At 45.8% G+C, this 21,235-nt stretch overlaps 1 protein-coding gene across 1 annotated transcript in view; it reads right to left on the bottom strand.

Moving 5' to 3' along the window:
• LOC110529187 (doublecortin domain-containing protein 2C) overlaps nt 1-21,235 on the bottom strand; it is a 54,510-nt gene that overhangs the window by 13,913 nt on the left and 19,362 nt on the right. Inside the window, exons 3-6 of the mRNA XM_090181961.1 lie at nt 20,601-20,677; nt 19,916-20,047; nt 19,198-19,347; nt 18,989-19,049 (exon numbers count right to left, since the gene is read on the bottom strand). Of these exons, the coding sequence (XP_090038087.1) occupies nt 18,989-19,049; nt 19,198-19,347; nt 19,916-20,047; nt 20,601-20,677 (420 nt within the window). The remainder of the gene's footprint in view (nt 1-18,988; nt 19,050-19,197; nt 19,348-19,915; nt 20,048-20,600; nt 20,678-21,235) is intronic.

Genomic DNA, 21,235 nt, shown 5'->3' with positions numbered 1-21,235 from the left:
GATGTAAATATATCACTAGCCACTTTAAACAATGCTACCTTATATAAATGTTACTTACCCTACATTATTCATCTCATACGCATACGTATATACTGTACTCTATATCATCGACGGTATCCTTATGTAATACATGTATCACTAGCCACTTTATACTATACTATGCCACTTTGTTTACATACTCATCTCATTTGTACATACTGTACCCGATACCATCTACTGTATCTTGCCTATGCTGCTCTGTACCATCACTCATTCATATATCCTTATGTACATATTCTTTATCCCCTTACACTGTGTACAAGACAGTAGTTTTGGAATTGTTAGTTAGATTACTTGTTATTACTGCATTGTCGGAACTAGAAGCACAAGCATTTCGCTACACTCGCATTAACATCTGCTAACCATGTGTATGTGACAAATAAAATTTGATTTGATTTGATTTGGGATGCACGACTTGTCTCAGACTGTCTCACTACATGTCCCTCATTGGAATTCAAACCTGTTACCTTATACATGATAAAAACATTGTATAGCATGTCGTTTGAATCCACTTATTTATGGTTTGGTCCCACTTTGAAATAAGTGTCCTTAACATATATCTATGTATTGAAGTTACTTAAGGAAAGGGGATACCTAGTCAGTTGTACAACTGAATGTATTCAACTGAAATGTGTCTTCCACATTTAACCCAACCCCTCTGAATCAGAGAGGTGAGGAGGGCTGCCTTAATCGACATCCACGTCTTCGGTGCCCGAGGACCAGTGGGTTAACAGCCTTGCTCAGGGGCAGAATGACAGATTAAGCAAGCAAGCGCAGTGTAATTATTGCAGTGTAATTGCAAAGGTTACCATTTTGATTACTTGGGGAATTTAATCTACATAGAATGTGACCTGGTTTTCATGGCTCGTGGGATACATTGACTTGACACTGACAGTGGCAATAAGAGAATCTTGCACACATACTAAAGACTGACTAAAGACTGACTGACTGACTGGGTACAGTAACTGATCATGGAGAACCATGACTAATATTCAACTTCACTGTATGCCATGCACCGAGTTAAATAAACATGATGAATTTAATGAATTACACCCACTGTTGTTATGAAATCATTCAGACTGCCAAGCCAACGTGTGTTTTTTAATGTCTGGCTCTTTGTTTCTACCAGTGCTCTGTTGTTGAGGTGGTGGTGCTGATTAGCTTAGCTGCTCCCCAGTGACTGGCCCATTGAATGAGTCTGGTTCCAATACATCTCATGCACAGCCAATCAGTGCACTGCAAACTAATAATTTATTGATAGATTTGGAGCAGCCATTAATGTCTAATAGCGTTCGTCTCATTTAGCAGTCCTGATCAAACAGGAAAAATGCAAATGTGCTCAGAGGGGAAAAAAATAGTTCCTGGGAATATCTGTCTTTTTATGGCAGCCCCACGGCCAGTTATTAATGGAAGAAATGAGAGGAGGGGGGGATGGGTAAAGGGAGAGGAGGGGGAGGATGGGTAAAGGGAGAGGAGGGGGAGGAAGCGTAAAGGGAGAGGAGGGGGAGGAAGGGTAAAGGGAGAGGAGGGGGAGGAAGGGTAAAGGGAGAGGAGGGGGAGGAGTGGGAGGAAGGGTAAAGGGAGAGGGGGGAGGAAGGGTAAAGGGAGAGGAGGGGGATGTTGTTGGGTGGGAGGGTAACCAATCTGCATGTCACATGCGTTATCAACACAAGGCGTCTGTGGGTGAAATATTCCCTGTTCTTTGGGGAACGGGAAGAGGAAAAGAAGAATAGAAAGTGTATGTTTTATTTATTTTCTTCCATCATGGTGCTTTTAGTTGACTCCTCGCAGGGGGATCTAGGGGTGAAGAGAACTGATCTTCTTTGTGTGTCTTTCTGAAGCCTTGCACTGCAGGCATTGGTGTTTGTTAGTGCGCTAATGTGGTGTCTGGGGAACCGGAGGATGTTTATTAGCTAGACTCCATGTATGTGTCCCAAATGGCACCCTACTCCCTACATAGTGGACTACTTTTGACCAGCTAGGGCCCATAAGGCTCTGGTCAAATGTAGTGCACTATATAGGGAATAAGGTGCCATTTGGGACGGAGACCTTATAGAAACACAGGCAGCCCAGGGAGCTAGGCTAAGTTCACTGATCAACTCCTTTGAATTCTGTCTGTTTCTACGCCCCTCAGTGAGTAGCAAGAGCAGGCATCGGTTATTCAGACCGCAGGCAGATATTGACGAGGCTCGGGCTACACTAGGAGCAAAGTTCAAACAGTTCTCTATTTCTCAATGCCAATGACTGACCCTCCGAAGATATTTATATTCATCTCAGTTTATTACACCTGTTTGCTTTAGGTTTGAGGGGTTGCGATTCTGTTCAATATATACATGTCTTTGTTTCCAACAAGCCTCCCTGTGGAAATAACTTGCCATTTTGGACCTTCATAAATCCTTTTTTGCACTCTGAAGGGTTTATGAATTCATCCAGATCCCCATGACATTGTGGATTTAACATTGGATGGAAACAGGGCAGAAATATAGGCTACACTGTATATACAATACTATACTACACACAGCAAGTCAAAGTGGACATCACACAAGATACATCAGAAATGAGAAATGACCAAAATACCAGCCAACTGCTATAGCTACGGTAACGACTGACAATCAGTGCATTCAATCAAAGTAGGTTAAACAAGCACATATCTCGATCACTGGTAAGATGCTGTAAGTAGAAGAGTTCAGTAGTCATGTCTTGCAGAAAAACTCTAGCGAACAGAATATTTCTGTCTGGGGCCTCCCGAGTGGCACATCGGTCTAAGGCACTGCATCGCAGTGCTAGAGGTATCACTACAGACCCGGGTTCAATCCCGGGCTGTATCACAACTGGCCGTGATCAGGAGTCCAAAAGGGCTGAGAACAATTGGCCCAGCGTCATCCGAATTAGGGGAGGGTTTGGCAGGGGGGCTTTACTTACAAAGGAAAACAAGCATATTTTAATGATCAAATTCATGTAAGTGCATCCCTGTTTGGGTTATGTTTGGTGCCTATTAAATAGAACACATCTGATACATATCTTGACAACAGTCAAGAAATACAAACGTCTGATGAATGATAAGCTACAGTAAGAAGAATTCTTGCATTTATCTGCCCCAGCCAGCGTTGCACGATCAAACACTCAGCATTAGAGTGATGGACTGGGCTAATGACCTCGCCATAGGCTCCCTTCTCAAACAGCTTTATATGAAGGGCCGCCACACAGCAGGGGCAGCATGGACATCACATATAAAGCAAGAGTAGGCAACTAGATTCAGCCGCGGAACAATTTTTGTTGGAGCAAATAGTCAGGGGGCCGGAACACAATTAGAATTGTACACTGCAAATGTACCACAACTAAGGCCAAAAATACATTGCATGTGAAAATAATTATTTATACCTTGATTACATTGAGACACAATCACATATCTCTTTTTTTTATTTGTGGGAATACTTGGGAACATATTTCCTACATTGAACTAATTTTAAGCTGAATTCCTGGTGATTGTACTTTTTTTTTTTTTACCAAATACTATTTTTTTTTTCTTTTTTAAACCTTGGGGGGAGCAAAAAAAATATACTTGCAGGCCGGTTTTGACCAGCGGGCCAACTGTTGCCTACCTCTGATCTAAAGCTATGGGGCCAGACAGCACTTCAATCATCATGTACTGTACAGAACAGACACTAGCGGCCGAGAAGCTTAGACAAGATGTAGATGTAGTTAAAAAAAGTGCCAGTGAGAGAAACAGTCGTGAAAGAAAGAATGAAAGAATGAAAGAATGAATATGAGTTGTTGACTCCCTGAAGGGCTGATGAGCCAATAGCCAATCCTCTGTCGCCCCTGTGTGGTATGTACTAAGAAGACAACATCAGTTGAAGCAATGCAGAATTTTCAAACCAAAGATTGATTAATTTTGTTCAGGACTTGGCAAAACTCCAAAAGTAATGTGATGAAACGCTAATGAGCCCATCTGGATTATATTCAATTTATTGAAAAGAAGAGTATTGCCATCTCAAGTCCTGGTTAACCAGATATTGAAATAGTTTCAGTCAGTGTGTGAACTCTGGACAACAGTAGAGCACTATAAACGGATTAGGATGCCATTTGGAACCAGCCTAATCTGTGTAACGTAGTAGAAATAACCAATTAGTGGTATAAAAGTGTCTCCTTGCATGATGTGTCCAATCAAAAACGTTAAGTGGCTTTAATGTCAAACCACAACAAATATTGATGAGGTTTTCATTCAGAATGGTTCAGGCAGCTTTAGATGCCCTTCAACAGATTGACCTAGCGTGAAAACACAACCAACCGACACCTTAATTCCTCTTGAGCCAAACAATCTCTATTGTGATTAATTACAACATATGATACTCACTCATGCAAGGACACGACACACACACACACACACACACACACACACACACACACACACACACACACACACACACACACACACACACAGTGTACTGTGTGTAGTCACTACTCCTGGACACCCCGGTGTGAATAAAGATAAGTGTCTCAGATATAAGGGTTTAAATGACTGAGGGGAGTGAGCTAGTGTGCCGACTCAGCTCTTTGGTTTTAGAAAAGGTCAACATGAAATATCTCTTTATTACCATGGAAACTGACAGCTTAGCGCCCAACAATAACTCATCTGATCTGAAGGACAGAGAGAGAGAGAGAGAGAGAGAGATGCTTTTCCTCCTTAGTGATGTTGCTCTCCTCTTCCAATGACTTGATCATGCTTCATTAACTCATTTGCAATGTGAAGTCATTTAAGCCGCAAATCATTTCAGAGAATTGTTTTAGAAGGACGTATCAGGAGGAGTCATATATGCTGTAATTACCTGATTCAATCCCAATTATACACACATTTAATAGTGCTGTTTTCTAAAAGGACACCCTATTAACAGAACTTAGTGTATTGATGGTCTGTATTAACGGTCTGTATAGGCAGTCTGTGTTGACGGTCTGTAATAACAGTACTCTATTGACGGTACTCTATTGACGGTACTCTATTGACGGTCTGTAATAACAGTACTCTATTGGTGGTCTGTAATAACAGTACTCTATTGGCGGTCTGTAATAACAGAACTCTATTGACGGTACTCTATTGACGGTCTGTAATAACAGTACTCTATTGACGGTACTCTATTGACGGTACTCTATTGACAATACTCAATTGACGGTAATCTATTGACAGTACTCTATTGACAGTACTCTATTGACAGTACTCTATTGACAATACTCTATTGACGGTCTGTAATAACAGTACTCTATTGACGGTACTCTATTGACGGTCTGTAATAACAGTACTCTATTGACGGTACTCTATTGACAGCACTCAATTGACGGTACTCTATTGACAGTACTCTATTGACAGTACTCTATTGACAGTACTCTATTGACAGTACTCTATTGACAATACTCTATTGACGGTCTGTAATAACAGTACTCTGTTGACAGTACTCAATTGACGGTACTCTATTGACAGTACTCTATTGGCGGTAATCTATTGGCGGTACTCTATTGGCGGTACTCTATTGACGGTACTCTATTGGCGGTACTCTATTGGCGGTACTCTATTGGCGGTACTCTATTGGTGGTACTCTATTGGCGGTACTCTATTGGCGGTACTCTATTGGCGGTACTCTATTCGCGGTACTCTATTGGCGGTACTCTATTCGCGGTACTCTATTGACGGTACTCTATTGGCGGTACTCTATTCGTGGTACTCTATTGACGGTACTCTATTGGCGGTACTCTATTGGCGGTACTCTATTGGCGGTACTCTATTGGCGGTACTCTATTGGTGGTACTCTATTGGTGGTACTCTATTCGCGGTACTCTATTGACGGTACTCTATTGGCGGTACTCTATTGACGGTACTCTATTGACGGTACTCTATTGGCGCTACTCTATTGGCGGTACTCTATTGGCGCTACTCTATTGGCGCTACTCTATTGACGGTACTCTATTGGCGGTACTCTATTGGCGGTACTCTATTGGTGGTACTCTATTGGCGGTACTCTATTGGCGGTACTCTATTGGCGGTACTCTATTGACGGTACTCTATTGGCGGGACTCTATTCCCGGTACTCTATTGACGGTACTCTATTGGCGGTACTCTATTGGCGGTACTCTATTGGCGGTACTCTATTGGCGGTACTCTATTGGCGGTACTCTATTGGCGGTACTCTATTGGCGGTACACTATTGGCGGTACTCTATTGGCGGTACTCTATTGGCAGTACTCTATTCGCGGTACTCTATTGGCGGTACTCTATTGGCGGTACTCTATTGACGGTACTCTATTGGCGGTACTCTATTCGCGGTACTCTATTGACGGTACTCTATTGGCGGTACTCTATTGGCGGTACTCTATTGGCGGTACTCTATTGGCGGTACTCTATTGGCGCTACTCTATTGGCGCTACTCTATTGACGGTACTCTATTGGCGGTACTCTATTTGCGGTACTCTATTGGTGGTACTCTATTCGCGGTACTCTATTGGCGGTACTCTATTGGCGGTACTCTATTGACGGTACTCTATTGGCGGTACTCTATTGGCGGTACTCTATTGACGGTACTCTATTGGCGGTACTCTATTGGTGGTACTCTATTGGTGGTACTCTATTGGCGGTACTCTATTGGTGGTACTCTATTGGTGGTACTCTATTCGCGGTACTCTATTGACGGTACTCTATTGGTGGTACTCTATTGGAGGTACTCTATTGACGGTACTCTATTGGCGGTACTCTATTGGCGGTACTCTATTGGCGGTACTCTATTGGCGGTACTCTATTGGCGGTACTCTATTCGTGGTACTCTATTGACGGTACTCTATTGGCGGTAATCTATTGGCGGTACTCTATTGGTGGTGCTCTATTGGCGGTACTCTATTGGTGGTACTCTATTGGTGGTACTCTATTCGCGGTACTCTATTGACGGTACTCTATTGGCGGTACTCTATTGACGGTACTCTATTGACGGTACTCTATTGACGGTCTGTAATAACAGTACTCTATTGGCGGTCTGTAATAACAGTACTCTATTGGCGGTCTGTAATAACAGAACTCTATTGACGGTACTCTATTGACGGTCTGTAATAACAGTACTCTATTGACGGTACTCTATTGACGGTACTCTATTGACAATACTCAATTGACGGTAATCTATTGACAGTACTCTATTGACAGTACTCTATTGACAGTACTCTATTGACAATACTCTATTGACGGTCTGTAATAACAGTACTCTATTGACGGTACTCTATTGACGGTCTGTAATAACAGTACTCTATTGACGGTACTCTATTGACAGCACTCAATTGACGGTACTCTATTGACAGTACTCTATTGACAGTACTCTATTGACAGTACTCTATTGACAGTACTCTATTGACAATACTCTATTGACGGTCTGTAATAACAGTACTCTGTTGACAGTACTCAATTGACGGTACTCTATTGACAGTACTCTATTGGCGGTAATCTATTGGCGGTACTCTATTGGCGGTACTCTATTGACGGTACTCTATTGGCGGTACTCTATTGGCGGTACTCTATTGGCGGTACTCTATTGGTGGTACTCTATTGGCGGTACTCTATTGGCGGTACTCTATTGGCGGTACTCTATTCGCGGTACTCTATTGGCGGTACTCTATTCGCGGTACTCTATTGACGGTACTCTATTGGCGGTACTCTATTCGTGGTACTCTATTGACGGTACTCTATTGGCGGTACTCTATTGGCGGTACTCTATTGGCGGTACTCTATTGGCGGTACTCTATTGGTGGTACTCTATTGGTGGTACTCTATTCGCGGTACTCTATTGACGGTACTCTATTGGCGGTACTCTATTGACGGTACTCTATTGACGGTACTCTATTGGCGGTACTCTATTGGCGGTACTCTATTGGCGCTACTCTATTGGCGCTACTCTATTGACGGTACTCTATTGGCGGTACTCTATTGGCGGTACTCTATTGGTGGTACTCTATTGGCGGTACTCTATTGGCGGTACTCTATTGGCGGTACTCTATTGACGGTACTCTATTGGCGAGACTCTATTCCCGGTACTCTATTGACGGTACTCTATTGGCGGTACTCTATTGGCGGTACTCTATTGGCGGTACTCTATTGGCGGTACTCTATTGGCGGTACTCTATTGGCGGTACTCTATTGGCGGTACACTATTGGCGGTACTCTATTGGCGGTACTCTATTGGCGGTACTCTATTCGCGGTACTCTATTGGCGGTACTCTATTGACGGTACTCTATTGGCGGTACTCTATTCGCGGTACTCTATTGACGGTACTCTATTGGCGGTACTCTATTGGCGGTACTCTATTGGCGGTACTCTATTGGCGGTACTCTATTGGCGCTACTCTATTGGCGCTACTCTATTGACGGTACTCTATTGGCGGTACTCTATTTGCGGTACTCTATTGGTGGTACTCTATTCGCGGTACTCTATTGGCGGTACTCTATTGGCGGTACTCTATTGACGGTACTCTATTGGCGGTACTCTATTGGCGGTACTCTATTGACGGTACTCTATTGGCGGTACTCTATTGGTGGTACTCTATTGGTGGTACTCTATTGGCGGTACTCTATTGGTGGTACTCTATTGGTGGTACTCTATTCGCGGTACTCTATTGACGGTACTCTATTGGTGGTACTCTATTGGAGGTACTCTATTGACGGTACTCTATTGGCGGTACTCTATTGGCGGTACTCTATTGGCGGTACTCTATTGGCGGTACTCTATTGGCGGTACTCTATTCGTGGTACTCTATTGACGGTACTCTATTGGCGGTAATCTATTGGCGGTACTCTATTGGTGGTACTCTATTGGCGGTACTCTATTGGTGGTACTCTATTGGTGGTACTCTATTCGCGGTACTCTATTGACGGTACTCTATTGGCGGTACTCTATTGACGGTACTCTATTGACGGTACTCTATTGGCGGTACTCTATTGGCGGTACTCTATTGGCGGTACTCTATTGGCGGTACTCTATTGGCGCTACTCTATTGACGGTACTCTATTGACGGTACTCTATTGGCGGTACTCTATTGGCGGTACTCTATTGGTGGTACTCTATTCGCGGTACTCTATTGGCGGTACTCTATTGGCGGTACTCTATTGACGGTACTCTATTGGCGGGACTCTATTCACGGTACTCTATTGACGGTACTCTATTGGCGGTACTCTATTGGCGGTACTCTATTGACGGTACTCTATTGGCGGTACTCTATTGGCGGTACTCTATTGGCGGTACTCTATTAGCGGTACTCTATTGGCGGTACTCTATTGACGGTACTCTATTCGCGGTACTCTATTGGCGGTACTCTATTCGCGGTACTCTATTGACGGTACTCTATTGGCGGTACTCTATTCGCGGTACTCTATTGACGGTACTCTATTGGCGGTACTCTATTGGTGGTACTCTATTGGTGGTACTCTATTGGCGGGGTACTCTATTGGTGGTACTCTATTGGCGGTACTCTATTCGCGGTACTCTATTGACGGTACTCTATTGGCGGTACTCTATTGGCGGTACTCTATTGGCGGTACTCTATTGGCGGTACTCTATTGGCGCTACTCTATTGGCGCTACTCTATTGACGGTACTCTATTGGCGGTACTCTATTTGCGGTACTCTATTGGCGGTACTCTATTCGCGGTACTCTATTGGCGGTACTCTATTGGCGGTACTCTATTGACGGTACTCTATTGGTGGTACTCTATTGGCGGAACTCTATTGACGGTACTCTATTGACAATACTCAATTGACGGTAATCTATTGACAGTACTCTATTGACAGTACTCTATTGACAGTACTCTATTGACAATACTCTATTGACGGTCTGTAATAACAGTACTCTATTGACGGTACTCTATTGACGGTCTGTAATAACAGTACTCTATTGACGGTACTCTATTGACAGCACTCAATTGACGGTACTCTATTGACAGTACTCTATTGACAGTACTCTATTGACAGTACTCTATTGACAGTACTCTATTGACAATACTCTATTGACGGTCTGTAATAACAGTACTCTGTTGACAGTACTCAATTGACGGTACTCTATTGACAGTTCTCTATTGGCGGTAATCTATTGGCGGTACTCTATTGGCGGTACTCTATTGACGGTACTCTATTGGCGGTACTCTATTGGCGGTACTCTATTGGCGGTACTCTATTGGTGGTACTCTATTGGCGGTACTCTATTGGCGGTACTCTATTGGCGGTACTCTATTCGCGGTACTCTATTGGCGGTACTCTATTCGCGGTACTCTATTGACGGTACTCTATTGGCGGTACTCTATTCGTGGTACTCTATTGACGGTACTCTATTGGCGGTACTCTATTGGCGGTACTCTATTGGCGGTACTCTATTGGCGGTACTCTATTGGTGGTACTCTATTGGTGGTACTCTATTCGCGGTACTCTATTGACGGTACTCTATTGGCGGTACTCTATTGACGGTACTCTATTGACGGTACTCTATTGGCGGTACTCTATTGGCGGTACTCTATTGGCGCTACTCTATTGGCGCTACTCTATTGACGGTACTCTATTGGCGGTACTCTATTGGCGGTACTCTATTGGTGGTACTCTATTGGCGGTACTCTATTGGCGGTACTCTATTGGCGGTACTCTATTGACGGTACTCTATTGGCGGGACTCTATTCCCGGTACTCTATTGACGGTACTCTATTGGCGGTACTCTATTGGCGGTACTCTATTGGCGGTACTCTATTGGCGGTACTCTATTGGCGGTACTCTATTGGCGGTACTCTATTGGCGGTACACTATTGGCGGTACTCTATTGGCGGTACTCTATTGGCAGTACTCTATTCGCGGTACTCTATTGGCGGTACTCTATTGGCGGTACTCTATTGACGGTACTCTATTGGCGGTACTCTATTCGCGGTACTCTATTGACGGTACTCTATTGGCGGTACTCTATTGGCGGTACTCTATTGGCGGTACTCTATTGGCGGTACTCTATTGGCGCTACTCTATTGGCGCTACTCTATTGACGGTACTCTATTGGCGGTACTCTATTTGCGGTACTCTATTGGCGGTACTCTATTGGCGGTACTCTATTGGCGGTACTCTATTGACGGTACTCTATTGGCGGTACTCTATTGGCGGTACTCTATTGACGGTACTCTATTGGCGGTACTCTATTGGTGGTACTCTATTGGTGGTACTCTATTGGCGGTACTCTATTGGTGGTACTCTATTGGTGGTACTCTATTCGCGGTACTCTATTGACGGTACTCTATTGGTGGTACTCTATTGGAGGTACTCTATTGACGGTACTCTATTGGCGGTACTCTATTGGCGGTACTCTATTGGCGGTACTCTATTGGCGGTACTCTATTGGCGGTACTCTATTCGTGGTACTCTATTGACGGTACTCTATTGGCGGTAATCTATTGGCGGTACTCTATTGGTGGTACTCTATTGGCGGTACTCTATTGGTGGTACTCTATTGGTGGTACTCTATTCGCGGTACTCTATTGACGGTACTCTATTGGCGGTACTCTATTGACGGTACTCTATTGACGGTACTCTATTGGCGGTACTCTATTGGCGGTACTCTATTGGCGGTACTCTATTGGCGGTACTCTATTGGCGCTACTCTATTGACGGTACTCTATTGACGGTACTCTATTGGCGGTACTCTATTGGCGGTACTCTATTGGTGGTACTCTATTCGCGGTACTCTATTGGCGGTACTCTATTGGCGGTACTCTATTGACGGTACTCTATTGGCGGGACTCTATTCACGGTACTCTATTGACGGTACTCTATTGGCGGTACTCTATTGGCGGTACTCTATTGACGGTACTCTATTGGCGGTACTCTATTGGCGGTACTCTATTGGCGGTACTCTATTAGCGGTACTCTATTGGCGGTACTCTATTGGCGGTACTCTATTCGCGGTACTCTATTGGCGGTACTCTATTCGCGGTACTCTATTGACGGTACTCTATTGGCGGTACTCTATTCGCGGTACTCTATTGACGGTACTCTATTGGCGGTACTCTATTGGTGGTACTCTATTGGTGGTACTCTATTGGCGGGGTACTCTATTGGTGGTACTCTATTGGCGGTACTCTATTCGCGGTACTCTATTGACGGTACTCTATTGGCGGTACTCTATTGGCAGTACTCTATTGGCGGTACTCTATTGGCGGTACTCTATTGGCGCTACTCTATTGGCGCTACTCTATTGACGGTACTCTATTGGCGGTACTCTATTTGCGGTACTCTATTGGCGGTACTCTATTCGCGGTACTCTATTGGCGGTACTCTATTGGCGGTACTCTATTGACGGTACTCTATTGGTGGTACTCTATTGGCGGAACTCTATTGACGGTACTCTATTGGCGGTACTCTATTGGTGGTACTCTATTGGCGGTACTCTATTGGCGGTACTCTATTGGTGGTACTCTATTCGCGGTACTCTATTGATGGTACTCTATTGGTGGTACTCTATTGGAGGTACTCTATTGACGGTACTCTATTGGCGGTACTCTATTGGCGGTACTCTATTGGCGGTACTCTATTGGCGGTAGTCTATTGGCGGTACTCTATTGGCGGTACTCTATTGACGGTACTCTATTGGCGGTACTCTATTGGTGGTACTCTATTGGTGGTACTCTATTGGCGGTACTCTATTGGTGGTACTCTATTGGTGGTACTCTATTCGCGGTACTCTATTGACGGTACTCTATTGGTGGTACTCTATTGGAGGTACTCTATTGACAGTACTCTATTGGCGGTACTCTATTGGCGGTACTCTATTGGCGGTACTCTATTGGCGGTAGTCTATTGGCGGTACTCTATTAGCGGTACTCTATTGGCGGTACTCTACTGGTGGTAGTCTATTGGCGGTACTCTATTGGCGGTACTCTATTGATGGTCTGTAATAACAGTAGTCTATTGACAGTACTCTATTGACGGCACTCTATTGACAGTATTCTATTGACGGTACTCTATTGACGGTACTCTATTGGCGGTACTCTATTAACAGTCTGTAATAACAGTACTCTATTGGCGGTACTCTATTTTCGGTACTCTATTGACAGTACTCTATTGACAGTACTCTATTGACGGTCTGTAATAACAGTACTCTATTGACAGTACTCTATTGACAGTACTCTATTGGCGGTCTGTAATAACAGTACTCTATTGACAGTACTCTATTGACGGTCTGTAATAACAGTACTCTATTGGCGGTCTGTAATAACAGTACTCTATTGGCGGTACTCTATTGGCGGTCTCTAATAACAGTACTCTATTGACAGTACTCTATTGATGGTCTGTAATAACAGTACTCTATTGGCGGTCTGTAATAACAGTACTCTATTGACGGTCTGTAATAACAGTACTCTATTGACGGTACTCTATTGACAGTACTCTATTGACAGTACTCTATTGACGGTCTGTAATAACAGTACTCTATTGACAGTACTCTATTGACAGTACTCTATTGACAGTACTCTATCTGTTCCCTGTCATTGTAAATAAGAATTTGTTCTTAACTGACTTGCCTTGTTAAATAAAATGTTTAAAAAATAGGCCATATTCAGAGAGGACTGTCATGTTGTCTTGTCTCTGTCCTTTCCCTTCACCCTGTCTCCCTCTGCTGGTCGTTGTTATGTTACCTTTTCTCCCCCTCTTTTCCCCAGCTGTGCCTTGTCTCCTCCTAATTACCCATTCACCCCGTTCCCCACCTGTTCCCTTTTTCCCTCTGATTAGGTCCCTATATCTGTCTCTGTTTCTGCTCCTGTCCTTGTCGGATTCTTGTTTGTTTGTTTATGTGTCTCATGCCTGAACCAGACTATCATCGTGTGTGCTGCAACCTTGTCCTGTCCTGTCGGAATCTACCTGTCCATCTGAGCCCACGTATGTTCGTCATTAAAGTACTCTGTTTGTTAATTCGCTTTTGGGTCCTCATTCACGCACCTTAACAGAAGAATCCGACCAAGAATGGACCCAGCGACTTCGGATCCTCTCCACTCAGCCGTCGAGATCCAGGGAGCGATGCTAGGCAGACACAAGCAGGAATTGTCTGCTGCTCGACATGCCGTTGAGACCCTGGCCACCCAAGTCTCCAACCTCACAGAACAGGTTCACCATCTCCGCCTCGATCCACCGGCCACTTCCAGGGCTTTCGAATCTCCGGAGCCCAGAATCAATAACCCGCCGTGTTACTCTGGGGAGCCCACTGAATGCCGCTCGTTCCTCACCCAGTGTGATATTGTGTTTTCTCTCCAGCCCAACACTTACTCCAGGAGCACTGCTCGTGTCGCCTACGTCATATCTCTCCTTATTGGACGGGCTCGTGAGTGGGGCACGGCAATCTGGGAGGCAAGGGCTGAGTGTATTAACCAGTATCAAGACTTTAAGGAGGAGATGATACGGGTTTTTGATCGATCTGTTTTTGGGGAGGAGGCTTCCAGGGCCCTGTCTTCCCTATGTCAAGGCAATCGATCCATAACAGACTACTCTATTGAGTTTCGCACTCTTGCTGTCTCCAGTGGCTGGAACGAGCCGGCCTTGCTCGCTCGTCTTCTGGAGGGTTTCCGCGCAGAGGTAAAGGATGAGATTCTCTCCCGGGAGGTTCCTTCCAGCGTGGATTCCTTGATTGAACTCGCTATTCGCATTGAGCGACGGGTTGATCTTCGTCACCGAGCTCGTGGAAAGGAGCTCGCGCTCTCCGTCGCCTCCCTCTCCGCATCACTACCATCTTCCTCTGCCGGCTCGGGTGCTGAGCCCATGCAGCTGGGAGGTATCCGCATCTCGACTAAGGAGAGGGAACGGAGAATCACCAACCGCCTCTGTCTCTATTGCGGTTCCGCTGGTCATTTTGCCACTTCATGTCCAGTAAAAGGCCAGAGCTCGTCAGTAAGCGGAGGGCTACTGGTGAGCGCTACTACTCCTGTCTCTCCTTCAAGATCCTGCACTACCTTGTCGGTCCATCTACGCTGGACCGGTTCGTCAGCTTCCTGCAGTGCCTTAATAGACTCTGGGGCGGAGGGCTGTTTTATGGACGAGACCTGGGCTCGGGAACATGACATTCCTCTCAGACAGTTAAAGGAGCCCACGGCCTTGTTCGCCCTGGATGGTAGTCCTCTCCCCAGGATTCAGCGTGAGACGCTACCTTTAACCCTCACTGTTTCTGGTAATCATAGTGAAACCATTTCTTTTTTAATTTTTCGTTCACCTTTTACACCTGTTGTTTTGGGCCATCCCTGGCTAGTTTGTCATAATCCTTCCATTAATTGGTCTAGTAATTCTATCCTCTCCTGGAACGTCTCTTGTCATGTGAAATGTTTAATGTCTGCTATCCCTCCTGTTTCCTCTGTCTCTTCTTCACAGGAGGAGCCTGGTGATTTGACAGGGGTGCCGGAGGAATATCACGATCTGCGCACGGTGTTCAGTCGGTCCAGGGCCACCTCTCTTCCTCCACACCGGTCGTATGATTGTAGTATTGATCTCCTTCCGGGAACCACCCCCCCCCGGGGTAGACTATACTCTCTGTCGGCTCCCGAACGTAAGGCTCTCGAAGATTATTTGTCTGTAGCTCTTGACGCCGGTACCATAGTCCCCTCCTCCTCTCCCGCCGGAGCGGGGTTTTTTTTTGTCAAGAAGAAGGACGGGTCTCTGCGCCCCTGCATAGATTATCGAGGGCTGAATGACATAACAGTGAAGAATCGTTATCCGCTTCCTCTTATGTCTTCAGCCTTCGAGATCCTGCAGGGAGCCAGGTTTTTCACTAAGTTGGACCTTCGTAACGCTTACCATCTCGTGCGCATCAGGGAGGGGGACGAGTGGAAGACGGCGTTTAACACTCCGTTAGGGCACTTTGAATACCGGGTTCTTCCTTTCGGCCTCGCTAACGCTCCAGCTGTCTTTCAGGCATTAGTCAATGATGTCCTGAGAGACATGCTGAACATCTTTGTTTTCGTTTACCTTGACGATATCCTGATTTTTTCACCGTCACTCCAGATTCATGTTCAGCACGTTCGACGTGTCCTCCAGCGCCTTTTAGAGAATTGTCTTTTCGTGAAGGCTGAGAAGTGCACTTTTCATGCCTCCTCCGTCACATTTCTCGGTTCTGTTATTTCCGCTGAAGGCATTAAGATGGATCCCGCTAAGGTCCAAGCTGTCATTGATTGGCCCGTCCCTAAGTCACGCGTCGAGCTGCAGCGCTTTCTCGGCTTCGCGAACTTCTATCGTCGTTTCATCCGTAATTTCGGTCAGGTGGCAGCTCCTCTCACAGCCCTTACTTCTGTCAAGACGTGCTTTAAGTGGTCCGTTTCCGCCCAGGGAGCTTTTGATCTCCTCAAGAATCGTTTTACATCCGCTCCTATCCTTGTTACACCTGACGTCTCTAGACAGTTCGTTGTCGAGGTTGACGCGTCAGAGGTGGGAGTGGGAGCCATCCTTTCTCAGCGCTCCCTCTCTGACGACAAGGTCCACCCATGCGCGTATTTTTCTCATCGCCTGTCGCCGTCGGAACGTAACTATGATGTGGGTAACCGCGAACTGCTCGCCATCCGGTTAGCCCTAGGCGAATGGCGACAGTGGTTGGAGGGGGCGACCGTTCCTTTTGTCGTTTGGACTGACCATAGGAACCTTGAGTACATCCGTTCTGCCAAACGACTTAATGCGCGTCAGGCGCGTTGGGCGCTGTTTTTCGCTCGTTTCGAGTTCGTGATTTCTTATCGTCCGGGCTCTAAGAACACCAAGCCTGATGCTTTGTCTCGTCTCTTCAGTTCTTCAGTAGCCTCCACTGACCCCGAGGGGATTCTCCCTGAGGGGCGTGTTGTCGGGTTGACTGTCTGGGGAATTGAGAGGCAGGTAAAGCAAGCACTCACTCAAACTCCGTCGCCGCGCGCTTGTCCTAGGAACCTTCTTTTCGTTCCCGTTCCTACTCGTCTGGCCGTTCTTCAGTGGGCTCACTCTGCCAAGTTAGCCGGTCACCCTGGCGTTCGGGGTACGCTTGCTTCCATTCGCCAGCGTTTCTGGTGGCCCACCCGGGAGCATGACACGCGTCGTTTCGTGGCTGCTTGTTCGGTCTGCGCGCAGACTAAGTCCGGTAACTCTCCTCCTGCCGGCCGTCTCAGGCCGCTTCCTATTCCCTCTCGACCGTGGTCTCACATCGCCTTAGATTTTGTCACCGGACTGCCTTCGTCAGCGGGGAAGACTGTTATTCTTACGGTTGTCGATAGGTTCTCTAAGGCGGCTCATTTCATTCCCCTTGCTAAGCTTCCTTCTGCTAAAGAGACGGCACAAATCATCATCGAGAATGTTTTCAGAATTCATGGCCTTCCGTCAGACGTCGTTTCGGACAGAGGTCCGCAATTCACGTCTCAATTTTGGAGGGAGTTTTGCCGTTTGATTGGGGCTTCCGTCAGTCTCTCTTCCGGCTTTCACCCCCAGTCTAACGGTCAAGCAGAACGGGCCAATCAGACTATTGGTCGCATCTTACGCAGTCTTTCTTTTCGCAACCCTGCGTCTTGGTCAGAACAGCTCCCCTGGGCAGAATACGCCCACAACTCGCTTCCTTCGTCTGCGACCGGGCTATCTCCTTTTCAGAGTAGCCTCGGGTACCAGCCTCCGTTGTTCTCATCTCAGTTCGCCGAGTCCAGCGTCCCCTCCGCTCAGGCTTTTGTCCAACGTTGCGAGCGCACCTGGAAGAGGGTCAGGTCTGCACTTTGCCGTTATAGGGCGCAGACTGTGAGAGCTGCTAATAAGCGTAGAGTGAAGAGCCCTAGATATTGTCGCGGTCAGAGAGTTTGGCTCTCCACTCAGAACCTTCCCCTTAAGACGGCTTCTCGCAAGTTGACCCCGCGGTTCATTGGTCCATTCCGTATCTCTCAAATCATTAACCCTGTCGCAGTGCGACTTCTTCTGCCGCGATATCTTCGTCGCGTCCACCCGGTCTTCCATGTCTCCTGTGTCAAGCCCGTTCTTCGCGCCCCCGCTCGTCTCCCCCCCCCCCCCCCCATCCTTGTCGAGGGCGCACCCATCTACAGGGTCCGTAGGATTTTGGACATGCGTCCTCGGGGCCGTGGTCATCAGTACCTAGTAGATTGGGAGGGGTACGGTCCTGAGGAGAGGAGTTGGGTTCCCTCTCGGGACGTGCTGGACCGTGCGCTGATCGATGATTTCCTCCGTTGCCGCCAGGCTTCCTCCTCGAGTGCGCCAGGAGGCGCTCGGTGAGTGGGGGGGTACTGTCATGTTGTCTTGTCTCTGTCCTTTCCCTTCACCCTGTCTCCCTCTGCTGGTCGTTGTTATGTTACCTTTTCTCCCCCTCTTTTCCCCAGCTGTGCCTTGTCTCCTCCTAATTACCCATTCACCCCGTTCCCCACCTGTTCCCTTTTTCCCTCTGATTAGGTCCCTATATCTGTCTCTGTTTCTGCTCCTGTCCTTGTCGGATTCTTGTTTGTTTGTTTATGTGTCTCATGCCTGAACCAGACTATCATCGTGTGTGCTGCAACCTTGTCCTGTCCTGTCGGAATCTACCTGTCCATCTGAGCCCACGTATGTTCGTCATTAAAGTACTCTGTTTGTTAATTCGCTTTTGGGTCCTCATTCACGCACCTTAACAAGGACATAGTCAAACTACTAGTGGTTGGTGAAAAGGGGAACATGCATATGCTTATGTGATCACTTTATTATAGACAGGATTATATCAACCAACTTATAATCATATAGTATCCTATCCAATTCTGATGAGCATCTTTTCACTCAGACTATTACTATAACATTCTGAAGCTGTAGATGAACATTTCAAGCTACCTCTCTAGTTTTATAAATTACTTTATCAATAATTCAACACAAACTACTGTTATTGCCTAAGCAATGCTTAGTTTTTTAAAATTACAAATAAAACATTCTTAACGTTATCACTTACAGAGGACTTACCAGTTCTCTTGTGTGTTGCTTTCCCTTCCTCATCACTGGTGGTAGAAAGTCACTGTGGACACTGGGGGAAAATATATATATTTCAGATGGATTCAATATCTACCCTTTTTGTGTTGTGACACACAGCAAAACATTGTCTGTAAACAAAATGGCAACCTATATTTAGTCCTCTTCTTTTGACCAAGCACCATAGGGTATGTATTACTTACCCTAGGCCGATGTCTTGGATGAGTCCTTTCCTGGGTACCCAGTGTGAGTATGGTAGGAGCCTGAACCTCTCCACTCCTGTCGCTACGTAGTAGTGGTTGTTCTCTAGCTCCACTGAGCCGGATAATGGTGTCCCATCTAATGTGTACAATCTGACGAGAGAACACACAGAAAATACATGGTTGGTAAGTAGACTACAGTATATAGTTTAACCATCGGCGGCGGCGGTGTTACTACAGTTAGTGTCATGCATTCAAATGGCACCCTATTCCCTATATAGTGTCATACTTTTGACCAGGACCTCTGGTCAAAAGTAGTGCACTCTATGGGGAATAGGTTGCCATTTGGGACATACAAATGTTGTAAAAAAAAAAAAAGCCAAACAAAACGCCTGTGGATAATCATTGAGAGATACAGTCTACTGGGTAGACCTACCTATGCACAGCACCAGTGGATAATCATTGAGAGATACAGTCTACTGGGTAGACCTACCTATGCACAGCACCAGTGGATAATCATTGAGAGATACAGTCTACTGGGTAGACCTACCTATGCACAGCACCAGTGGATAATCATTGAGAGATACAGTCTACTGGGTAGACCTACCTATGCACAGCACCAGTGGATAATCATTGGGAGATACAGTCTACTGGGTAGACCTACCTATGCACAGCACCAGTGGATAATCATTGAGAGATACAGTCTACTGGGTAGACCTACCTATGCACAGCACCAGTGCGAAGGTGCACTTTCTCCGTCACCATGGCCAGTACTCTCTCCCAGCTCCTTAGAGTATACTTTGGTATAAGTATCCGAGCTGGAGGAACCAAGACATCTCCATTGGTAAAAACACTACAACAAAACAATACAACAACACAACATTCAGTGGCTCCATCCATCAACAAGGTTGTCTACATTTACAGTAATCTTCATTTCCACCATAGCTACCCAACTGTTGAGGGCTATCTGTCCATTTTGGTCTCCATTACCATGCCATTATTAACATGAAGAACAATATCATCCTACAAGGACATTCGCTTTTCTTCTCAAAGTTAAATGATGTGCAAGCGTTGCTGATTGTACCACGACTAGATGAACACCATGAGTTAAATACAAATGGCTTTGCAATTCCAATCCAATCTCAATTGAATCAGTTCAATGAGGCATGTGTGCAGTCTTCTATTAGCTTGACTCAGGGGTGGAATCTGTTAGTAATGGAGTGCTGTGTGTGTTCCACGTCCCAAACAACGCCCTATTCCCTATATAGTGCAGTGTCTTTGACCAGAGACCCATGGGCCCTGGTCAAAGGTAGTGAACTAGCTATATAGGGAATAGGGTGACGTTTGGGACGCTAACCATGGAGAGTCCCATTAGTAAAGGGACGACAGGGGAAATCGGTACTGACTTGATAGTGCATGACTCATGGAGAAACTTCCTCCACCGTGCAGGCACGATTATTCTGCTATGGACCACTGGTTTTATCTGAAAGGAGGGATAAAAAAAGAGATAACCACAACCCCATTCATTCTGACTTCTGTCCCTCGCTCCATCTCACAGTATTTCATAGTATTCAAAATTATTTCAATTATCTGATGTACAAATGTGAAATTCATAAGTGCAAGGTTAGCTACACACTGTCACTGGAAACCAGCTGTATATTTTAGCTTCTTGTAGCAATGTTGCACAGCATAATTTCATTGCTGGAATGTATACTATGCTCTTTTCCAGTATGCCTGGTAGTGGCAGCAATGGACATATCCAAAGAATACATAGCCCATGATCACAATTCTCAGTTCCATTACACATTGGACAAAGTAATCTTCTGTAGGGAGGAGTTTGGTTAAGATCCCCGATGCTCGGTCGGAACATTAACATGCATCGCTTGCGGTGTGGATTTGGAAGCATAAGGACCATATCTTTCATATCAGAAAAACAGGTTCAATTGATATACACCTTGATAGGGTTAGGATTAGCGTTCCCACATGGCCATATCTCCATTTTACAGCACTTGTTTATGGAAACAGACGGAAGACAAGAGGT

The sequence above is a fragment of the Oncorhynchus mykiss genome, chromosome 8 (genome assembly GCF_057628025.1).
Source record: "Oncorhynchus mykiss isolate SJ-2025 chromosome 8, ASM5762802v1, whole genome shotgun sequence".
NCBI lineage: Eukaryota > Metazoa > Chordata > Actinopteri > Salmoniformes > Salmonidae > Oncorhynchus > Oncorhynchus mykiss.
The sequence above is the reverse complement of the archived record's forward strand: the minus strand, read 5'-3'. Positions and strand labels throughout refer to the sequence as shown.